At 40.3% G+C, this 11,267-nt stretch overlaps 1 protein-coding gene across 1 annotated transcript in view; it reads right to left on the reverse strand.

Moving 5' to 3' along the window:
- Positions 1–7,681: 7,681 nt before the first annotated feature.
- The window catches only part of SMC5 (structural maintenance of chromosomes 5), a 118,603-nt gene continuing 115,017 nt past the window's right edge, over positions 7,682–11,267 (reverse strand). The window contains exons 23-24 of the mRNA XM_019517470.1: positions 11,106–11,201; positions 7,682–8,733 (exon numbers count right to left, since the gene is read on the reverse strand). Coding sequence (XP_019373015.1) covers positions 8,596–8,733; positions 11,106–11,201 — 234 coding nt within the window. The 3' untranslated portion in view covers positions 7,682–8,595. The remainder of the gene's footprint in view (positions 8,734–11,105; positions 11,202–11,267) is intronic.

The following is an 11,267-nucleotide window of genomic DNA, read 5'->3' on the forward strand; positions in this document are numbered from 1 at the left end:
ATATAGCAACACCCAAATACCTGAGATGCTGAAAAATGAAATATCAATCATTCAGCAAAGTACAGGAGAAATGAAGGGCTCAGAACAGTATGGCTACACATAAACTGGTATAAGTGTTTGGAAATCAGTTCAAAACTGTAACACAGATTAGATGTGCAAATCAGTGCATACAAACCACTTTCAAAATGGCTGAAACCCATTTAAGATAAATTTGAATGGATGTAGTAGCAGACTAAACTGATTTAGGTTAAATTTATTGAACTTCTGTCCCAGATCCCCTCCAGAGTCAAGTTAACTAATAGTCCCTCAGCATCCCAGGATGCTTTGCACTTTCCCTACAAACACCCCCTCGCAGGGTGGGTGGGCAAGTCTTGGCTGGCCCAAGCTGTCTGCTCCAGCTGAGCAGGGAGACATGCTCTACTGCCCCTTGGCTTCTGGCCTGGGCCACTGCAGGCATACAGTTTCATTTCTGGAATCAAAAGTGAATGTCTGTTCATTTGCTTATCAGTTCAATCTACACAGTTAAGACTAACATATGAAGATTGAATCGATTCAGCCTCAGGCTTTTTGACTGTCTGTACTTAGCCTCTGAGACTAGGAGAACCTGGAATTAGCAGACAGGATGTTTTTCTCCTCCATAATCCTTAATAAGCCAACCCAGACCCAAAAATACCCTCTTCTGAAATGGTTCCTGGGAGGGAACAGCAAAACAAATTGGAAAATCACTGACTACATAAATCTCATTAAAATCCTGTGCAAACATAGCAGCTTTGTGCTGGCATGAAGATGAGAGAAGCCCTAGTTTCTTAGTAGCCACTTTGTTCTCTGCCTGACTTTGGAAAACAGAAGTCACCTCAGGGTTGCAGGGGCACAGGAGGAATTTGTATTTACAGCTGAGCTCCTTGTGGAAAAGCTAGTGTATTTCTAGAGTTTGGGACATCTTTATGTCTATGTTTTATGTTTCAGTCATGGCCTCAGGAATCTTTATTTGTGTTTCCAAACTGGTAGCTTTCTTGAGCATGTGACTTGTTCCCACACCAGACCATTTCAAAGACAGGGAGAAGCCATGATAGCATTAGTGGTAGATGTCATGTTAGCACTGCAAATAGCCATGCTTGTTTAACTGAACCCTGGAAGGAAGCTGCAGGCCCTGCCTAAGGGCTGGTCTATGCAAATTACTTGAACCAATTGAACTATTTTTGCTTACAGATGCAACATTTTTAGTATTAAAAGTAATTCAAGTGCTACATTCCCCTATGTGGATAATGTTTACTGGAACAAAAAGGGCCTATATTGGTATAGTTTATCTTTATCAACTATATAGGGCTAAGACCCCCTATTCTAGTATAACTGCATCCACAGTAAGGAATATGCCACTATACCTATGCTAATTTAAAACCAAGAGTTAAAGTAGCACAGAAACTATGAGTAGACAAGCCACTAAAAAAGCATGTGTTTTTGCTACTACGCATCAGGGCAGCTTAATGCACATTTATTTAGTACCTCATATTGGAGATCCTGAATTTAATGCACATTAGGAAAAATGCATTAATACACATGTAGAAAAAGCTACATCTGTACCAGAGCCATTGTATTACCCCAGTCTAAGGAAAGCCAGTACTAATGGAGATAGAAACCAGCACAAATTTAAATTTATGTTTAGGTTCATGGTCTAAATTTGTTTACGGTTATAAAAAAAAATACTGGAAAATGGAACTGGTTATTTTCTTACCTACTAGCCAGTACGCTCCTTGATCCTATTACCATCCCAGAAGGCAGCTCAGGTTTTCCCCTGCAAGCAGATGGATAGGGAGAATAGAAAGATAACTTACCTTCATTTCTTTTGTGCTGGGAACACCAGACTCCTCTAGCATCTATTAAGCATAACCAGGACTCTAGGCCCCCTTTTTTACCCACCCCAAAGTATTTGATACATTTTACTACAGAGGTTTCTCTTAAATTATTTAATAACAGCAACACTAGGTTTGATGTTACCATTTTTCCTCTGCTCAAATTTTCCTTGCTATATTCTTCCCTTCTATATGGTCTTTTCCTCCATGCTTTCTCTCCGGTTCTTTGACCCTATGCCTCTTCCACTTCTAATTTCACTCATTCCCATTGTCTTGCCCCAGCACCAGTTCACTTTCCATAAGCCTTCCACATCCTTCCAAACCTCATTGTGTTGTTCTTTTCCAAGACTCCATTCCATTATCTGTGACCATCCTCTCAGCAAACTCAACTTGTCCCCTCACAACCACCTCTATAAAAACCAACATTATATTAACCTACTCACCACCACCAGCAAAATTAATCTTGTGTCTCACTCCCACTTACCTGCAGAGTGCTTTTCTGTATGCCCAAGGGACAGCCTTGGGCTCAGGAGATGCCTCTAGGGTAAGCACTCCTGCATAGTTGCCAAGTTTTATATAGCTCCATGCATGACAGCTGAGGCATATTATTTCAAAATCCAAAGTCTTTAATAATTAAAGACCAGAAACTTCATAAGGATAATGTGCCCTACTTGAGTAGCAGTGGGAATAGGGCTTCTGAAAACTTAATGAATGCTGAAGGGTATTTGGGGAATAGCTGTATTTGGATCTTCTGCTGTTTGGGTCCAACAGGCAACGCTATAGTCTCTCACAGCATTAAGTGGCAATTGTAGACCATCCCTTCACATCACTGGATGGTATGACATTCAGGGCCTACCAACACTTAAAGCCTCAATTTAAGTTGAATTAGGGTGCAGGTTTAAAGGCAAAACAGCCATTCCTGAATCACTCTCTAGAGTAATCCCTTAACCTAGGCTACTGGGGGCAACTGCAACTGCATGCATGAGCATTTTGCAAGAGATGCACCACCTTCCAGGTGTATTTGGCAAATGCCACATTCCTGTGACAGATACACTGGCCCTTTTTGCTGACTTTTACTCCCAGCTGGCTCCCTTTGCAGTAGAGCTGGCTGCAAGTCTAAATTTCTGCCCCAAAGAAAAAATCCAATATTTTGAAATTTGTTTCCATTCCAATTTAGGAGAGAACTGAAAACATCCATCTGCCAAACATTCTGAAAGTCCCTTGTTGAAAGAAAAATACTTTTGTATCAACAAACTCAAAAGACACATTTCACTTGGTGTACCTTAGTCTGACATTCATCTGTCCCATGACTTACTGTAGTAGGTTCATGAACTTGGAGTTAAAAGTGCCCTGTGCAACCATTCCTTTCTATGGGTTGGAGTCTCATAGATCTTCCAATCCATGGTGCAGTTTCAACCACAGGCAAATCATGGTGCATCCTAGTAGATGTAGGCCAGCAAGGGAACTTCACCATGGAGAAAAAATAGGGGCATACAGACTTGTTACACAGCACTGCAGCAACTCTGATAGAGATTAATCAATGGATTTGAAAATGTAATGTTTCAGTAAAATATTTCATTATATTTTTTCCCTTAGGAGAACTAAAGCATCTAGGGGAGGAGAAAAAAAAGAGGAAAGGTGTGTTTGCACAAGCTACTTTAATTTTTCAAAAACTATTTTAATGAAAAATTCCTAGGAAGTTCCAGTACCTGGGGCATAGCCAGTCAGTAGCGGGTACTGCTGAACTAGTAAAGCCTGCAAGAACTGTTGTGACACAACATGGAATAAGACTGTTTTATAGGAAGGTTCTACCTGGGGACAAAAAATCCTTTTCCTTATCTGGAGTAATTGTTCATTTAGAACAGTAATTCCTGACCTTTTTTTTGCTGCAACCCTAAATTGGTTACCAACAGGACCTTCTGACCCAGTGCCGCGGAGGCTGCTGGGAGTGGAGTGTGGTGGCAGCCCAGAGACAAGGGAGCCACCATTGCCCCTTTTGTGCATGGTGGCCCTGTCCTGCCCACTGCTCCCAGGCTGTGCGTGTGACTGTGCATGCGTGTGTGGGCCCTTCATGACCCTATTGTGGACCCCCCACGACCTTGATTTGGGTTGTTCCCCGAGGTTGGGAACTAGTGATCTAGAAGTAAGTTCTCATTCTTTCCTAGATATTAAAAAAAAATTAATTAAATTACAAAAAATAACACTGCATGGAGAATGTTAAGTCTCCTTTCATATATGGGGCATGGACTACACAAACAATGTGTTAATTTCCTTTCACATATGCAATTTGAGGAAAGTAAAACTTGACATTCAAAACAAGCCTGGACTTTAAACTTCCATTGATGTTATAAAAGGCCATTTTTGTGGCTAGAAGCCACCAGGGCACGTGCCAGATGTCAAGCAAGGACAACTAATGGAGTTGAGGTTTGTCATCTAGTGTGGAGTTTTTCTGCACCTTAACTGAAGGTGCCAAGAAATTATTCAAGACAGACTAATCTATCAAACATTTGTAGGAGTTCAATGGACAAGAGAAGAAGGTAGAGACCATGGTTGGAGGACTCAAGACCCAAGCTTCTGCAGGACAAGTCAGAACTGGTATCTTTAAGACTTGCCTATGTTGAGGAGTTAGAGTAGATGAATAATAAATGAGAACCTCCATCAGTTCTTAATATTAATCCATTTAATCAGAGCCTGTAAATGAAAACTGGAGTGTAGCTGTGGTGACAGATTATCCTTACATTAGCCTTTGAAAAATACCTACTACATTCCATGGCAGATATAGTCCTTTAATAAAGGTAGCAGTAAAGGAGGAACACGATAAAAACTCCAGGTGAAAAGGCTGGTGCTGGCAGTAGTTACCCAATGCTGAGGCTTGAGAAACCTGGAATTGAGAGACTCAAAACAGCTTTGCCTTTACCTTTAACACCAGAAAGTAAACTGCAAGTGATGTAGCAACTTACTACTTCGTGGGGCAAGGAAAAGTTCTCTTTCCCACCTGCAAATGGCAGTTTCAATTCCACTTCTAATAGGTGTGTTACCTTTAACAAATGAGTGCACCATGTACACACTATTACATTGTATTAACGGTGCCATGACATGAAGCCTTTTAATCCCCAATACACTTTTGGCAATGTATGCATCAAGGGGCACACATGTGAATAGTTCCCCGAATGTGAATACAACAGAGGAGTGTGTAGATTCTTTTTCTGTTTCTCCATTATTATTTAAGGAAGAACTCTCAATGAGATCTCAATGCTGCTTGCAGCCCCTGGTGGCTAAAACACAGAATGCCCCTCATGAAAACCACAGGTGGAAAGGGACATATACATCACTTGTCATTACTATTTATATCTCACCCTATCCAGAAAGGCTTCTGTTTCAACTGGACATTAAAAAGCCCTCAAAAATAAAAAGAAAGTTCTATTTTCACTTAAAATGAAAAGATTACGTGAGCTCCCTTCTATTCCTGTTTTTTGTGAGGTGTACTTACTATTTAGTCCCCAGGGAAATTGATCACTAGTAAAACCTTCATTTTTAGTATATTAACCTAATACTCCTCTAAGCAGAAAACCACATTTAAAATGAATTTCTAGGGTTTTCATAGCACTTTATTCACTGAAGCTGCAAAGTAGCAGTAAGAGAAAAAGCTGCTGTGGGAAAAGGAAGGATGGAGAGAGGGGCAGAAGCTGGGTAGCTGCAGAAGCAATTAAATATATAAATAAAACAAAATAACAATAAAAAAGATAAAGAAGTGTTTCACTTCTGAGCAATGAGGTATCAAAGGTGATTGGTAGTTTATAGTTGTGAAACCAAAACCCCAACCAGGTAGTCATAATGTAGTTTTGGATATACCAATCATACCCCTAACAGAAAGAATACGCTCCAATAATGATCAACTTTTCAAGTGTTACCCTGAGAAGACTCACTTTGGGAATGCTTTCTGTCACACACTCCAGTCCTGCTCCTACTTAGTTTCAGGAATTTCCTGGACAAAGGTACCCTTTGGGCCACAGAAGCACAGTCACAGCAACGATGCCATGCACTTCAGTTGTCCAAACCCATTAGTCCCTTCCATAAGAAAGAGTGGAACTCAGGGGTGGCAACTGTCAATCCTCCTGGATTATGGTGTATACATGAAGACCACCCAGACCTTCAATGCATATGTCCAGGAAGGAATTTTTGGGAGAGGAGGCTGCTCATCCTCCCTTTAGGCCACTGAGACAGAATCCAATGACCAGACTGAATGACCAGATGTTTCGTGCCTCCATGGCTGTAGTTGTATAAGTGTCTGGGAATCGAACCCAGATCTCCTGTGTGGTAGACAAAGATTCTACCACTGAACCACAGGGAATAAAACCCGGGGGGGGGGGAAGAAGCAGAGGTTTATCCTGAGTATAAAGAGAAAACATGGAGCCTGTTAGTAGTGAGTAAACCTTTCTTCTCTTGAGTGGCACTTGAAGATTCCCAGCTTACTCCACATCCACAATGGCCAGAAAGAGCGAGAGAACAAATTTCTCTCTCAAAACATGCAATACATACAGATGCTAAGTTGAGGTAAGTACACAAGAACATAGTGTGTGCACAAGAACATTATACCAGGTGAGACACCCTGCATATTTCTAAAATGAATCATTGAATACGTGTTATAAATGCTGTCATAGGTCCTAGAAAAGTAAGCCTAAAGAGGATTGGTTTCTTTCACCCTAACGTGTGCATGTTACACAATGCACATTTTAACCTCCTTGGACAAAGAATAGATATAGTTCTCTTCCTACAGTAATTTTCTAAAGTCTAACCAAGAAGCACTTTCTTTGTGAAGAAAAGGGAAGTTTAACAGAAAAAATTCAATGCTTGGAGAAGTGAGGTCACAGGGAAGCAGGGCATTTATATATATATATATATATATATATATATATCAGTGGACAGGTTTAAGGATCTGGTCTTGCAATGAGGTATACACAACCTTTCTGGGCATGCAGTCTCAGTACAGTAAATGGAAGCACCTTCCCGAATATACTGTTCCCAGAATTAAGGCCTTAATCCCTTTATACACTCAGCCCTGTCAAATATGATTCCTACATGGCTACTGATTTTCAAGAAATTAACTAGTTTCTGTAACTCAGCTTACAGCACAGATGTCAACCAATAAGAAGCTCTTTCCGAGGATACTATCTAGAGTGTAAAGTTCTCTCTACTTCTTTAATAACTCCCGCAGCCATCGTCCTTTGTATAGACAGTACAGTGAGACATTTAAAAGAAATATCTTTAGTTAAAAAAAAAAAAAAAAGAAGCTTTTCAAAATTTCATAGCTGACTTTTGTCAGAATTTGTTTTTATACGTTGCTATGTTCAAAAAGAAGAAAAACAGATTAATTTGACTTTCAGGCTCTCAGGGGCCTAGGATAATGCTTCAAATGCAGGCATGTAAAAGACTTTAAAAATTATTCCTCTGAAGCTTGGCCTTGCACCACGCCTATTTTTACATACAATAAAAACTAGAATTTGACCAAATTTGACCTGACATATGCCCCAAGATATTTCCCCCTGCTCTCTCTTCCTCTTTTTGGCAAGTTACATGAATGCTGGCTCAACCAAAAAATTCCTTAGATGGATTACATATTGCTGTAGACTTCCAGGCAGTACTGACAGGTCAGCTCATTTTCTTTAAGTACAAGTAGATGGAGATTTATTATAAGTTAGTTAGGAATAAGAAGCAATTGACACATTCTATTATATAAGTTCACACTTACTATGGGTAACAAATATTTAATAGTTACTGCTAACAGATATAATCCAAACCCCATCAGTTAATCAGCAAATTTAACAGCTGCGTCAGAGCACTACTATTCACTACGAGTATAAAACCACTCCGCGGAAACCAGAGCAGCGAAGGAAGGGTTGCTGACTCCAAGTATAAAAATCCATAGGAATACTTTTCCCATTCAGTACCACAAACACAAACAAACCATAAGTATTTCACTTACAAGTCCCTCAGCTCTACTTTCAGAGGTAACTTTGTAGTTCTCCAGAGAAGACCACCACACAATGGTATCAAATATAAAAAGGACTATTGGCTCAAGCTGTAAACAGCAGTTTTCCCAATACACTAAAAATGTATTTTCTACTGTGGGGTAGGCATGAGGTGAAGGGCAACAGGCATTCATTTCACATTGCTGAAATAGATGTCAAAGGAAAAACATTAATATACACAATAACACATATTTACATAGCGTATGGTATTTTTACCAAAGAAAAAAATTGATATAAAGCTAAATACACACTCTGAAAATGCAATGACATCACAAATCCTTCTGCTTTACTCTCACAGTTGGCATTTCACTAGAACTCATTTCAGTGTGATCTACTATAACTGAGTTAGCGTACTATATATTAACTTTAAAACTGCATAATCCTTGAACATAAGTGGATAAACCAAATAAGTTATTTGGAAACAAACAGCTGAAATTTCCTGATAAATTTTGTTATACTAGGTGCTGATACAATGGAAAGGTGCAAACAAGATTCTGGTTTCAGCTTGCCCTCCTGTTAAGTCTGTGGTAAAAATTAGTTTCAATTTGGAAGACCAGACAGCTATAAGAGTTCTGAGAAAATATTAACTGTAAAAATAGTTTTATTAAGAAGCAGCCCAGTGCTTCACTGTTAAGTTCCCTGTGGATTTTCTCTCAGGTTCAATCACTCATTTACAAAAGTAGTTTCACCATATGTTCCAAAGGCAATGAAAATCACTATGCTTCTGTCCACCCAACTCGTCGCCGCCTCCTATTGAAAGCCTTTAAATTCCATTTGGTTGATTCTAGCATAAAAGGTCCATTGTAGACAAACAACACGGTCATTTTTTCATTATAAGTGAGATTCTGCAGCAGCTGTGAAAAGTGAAGCAAAAAGACTATAAGCAACACCTTTTACCCTTCACCTTTGTATTAAGAAAAACAGACCAGTGTTTCCGTTAAAGAACTTTTGCATGGTGGTTCTCCCACTCACTCTCTGCCACTTGCCCTACATGTATGTCTCCACCACATTTAGCAATACCTTACCTGCAAATGCTCAGGAAATGTGTTGTAAAACAAGCTACCACCACCATAATAATTCATACATTTTAATTCTGCTCAAAATAAACTGACTTGAGACCCAGGTGAGCTTTCTTCTGAAGCCTATATGAAACGTAAAGCACTACTACTTGGCAGCTGTCACTTCTATTTCTACAGAGCCTAATTTATTTTCTTTCCCTAGAGCAGGGAGGCAGCAAATCCAAGAGAAAGGGAGAGAAAAGAGGAAAGATTCGTTACAACTGCACAGCAAACAAGAGAACATGATAGGGAGAACAAATAAAACACACTTGTAAGATAAAAAACTTGCAAGTGCAGAGATAGCAAGAAACACCAGCACTATTTTAAGTCCATTTCCTTCTACTTTAGGTCAAAAACATTAAACAAGTTAAGTAATGACCTCTGTGGTCTTTGGTGAACTGTTGGATTATAACACATTAAAAGATGCTGATTCACACCTGCTAAGTCATCTCAAAACATTAAGTTTTGGGGATATGGAGAGGTTGTATCTTAATAAAGTGCTTATCAAGCACTTATTCTACTAGCACCACTGGTTACCAAACAACATTCAAACCTATAAATTTCGCCTACTTTCCTGCAAACACAGTGCTGACACTTGCAGAAGCTGCATTCAGAGAAGTCTGTCCCATGGACCCATTCTAATTTAAATGTCCAAAATAAGTTGAACACATCCCCTTTTCTGGGATTGACTTACGCAGGGATCCTAGTTTTCTTTGTTTAAAAATCCAAAATTCTCTGACTAAACCTCCAAAACAGTGTGTTTTTGCGATTCAAATGAAATGTCACTATCTATCCGTCTATCCAGATCTATGTAGGTATCAGTTGAACACAATGTTTTATTGAGCTATTTATAATTTTAAAGTAATTTGGAAGCCTACTTGTGCCTCTATCATTATAATAAAATAAATTCTAAATACCTATATATTTTTGACATTTAATTTTGTTGTTTTTATCATGAAAAATCAGAGCTCCCCCTGCACACACCAGGATGTGGGTCCAGCTGTGGCTGTTCCCCCTCCCTCACTGTTTTATGGCGCTGAGCAGCCCTGATATATCAATGTCCTATGCAGAACCCCCCCACACCTGCCAGTGACCCCGACTCCCAACTCACAGCCCCTGGTCCTGTTGATGCCCCTCACTCCTGACCCACAGCCTCCCACCCCTACTATGCAGGGAATAGGGTGGGTGTGTAGGGAAGGGGGTGTGTGGGCACAGGCAACACGTGGGCGAGTTGGGGCAGGGGCATGTACCCACCAGATTTCTGCACCCATAGTGGGGCATGGAGCTGCAGCCAGGGCAGACCACCTCTGGGACATGCCCCTACCCCCTCCTTGTGCTCTGCCACATATTGCCTCTGGGCCCCTCCCCTCTGTCCCCACAGACTTACTTGGAGAGAGCTGAAGGAGTGCCTCTCCAGCACTGCCTGGCTGCCACACGTGGCACACCGCCCCTCCCCCCCCCGCATCCTGCTCCTCCCAGCCCCTTGCAGGCTGGAACTCTGCCAGTCTGCTGGGGAAACTGGCTTTGTCTGCATTTTTCTCCTTCAAAGGAGAAATTCTGTGATTTTCTAATTTAAAGATGAAAATCTATGTTTTTCTGCACTTTTCCATGGCAAACAGAAAACCTAGATCTCTGCTTATTAGGACAGAACAAGTTTTAAACCTGGCCCTCAGAAACAAAATATTCTACCTCTGATCAGCATTTTCTCTGCAGCCTTCTTTCCAAAGAACATAGCTCTGACCCTTTTGCAGGCCATCAGCTTCATGCTTGAGTAGCCTTCTTTCACTTGATCCAGGGTTTTCTACAGCCTCCTTCAGACAGCTGAAGGAGACACTTTGCCTAACTATTACAGAACATGAGCTCCACTAATTCCCTACCTGTTCTATATACTTTCCCTTTATTCAGACACCCAGGGGTACTGCAGCCTATTGGTATGATCCATTCAGGGAACCACAAATCTCAGGCTGTGTACCCTTAAAAAGGTTGAGCCCAGGGCAACTATGTTAATGGGGATAAACTGTCTGGTCAGTTGTTTTTATTTAGCCTTGGGCAGTCTCAAACGAAACAAACCAAACTGACCTAACCTCAATCAAGGCTATTTCTTCTCTTAATCAGATAAACCCAAACGTAAAATGCATTTGAGATAATTATTGTTTTCAGGTACCCACCTTTGGTGTAATAAAGAAGTATTGAGAAGTGCTTTCTTTGCAAGCAGTCTTCACAACCATTTCAAAAACTCTCCTCTCATTGACTGGGTCCATTCCCTTTAAAAATAAATAAATAAATAAATAAATAAATAAATAAATATATATATATATATATATATATAT

Source organism: Gavialis gangeticus, unplaced genomic scaffold (assembly GCF_001723915.1).
Source record: "Gavialis gangeticus isolate Ggan-Ray unplaced genomic scaffold, GavGan_comp1, whole genome shotgun sequence".
In the NCBI taxonomy this organism is placed as follows: domain Eukaryota; kingdom Metazoa; phylum Chordata; order Crocodylia; family Gavialidae; genus Gavialis; species Gavialis gangeticus.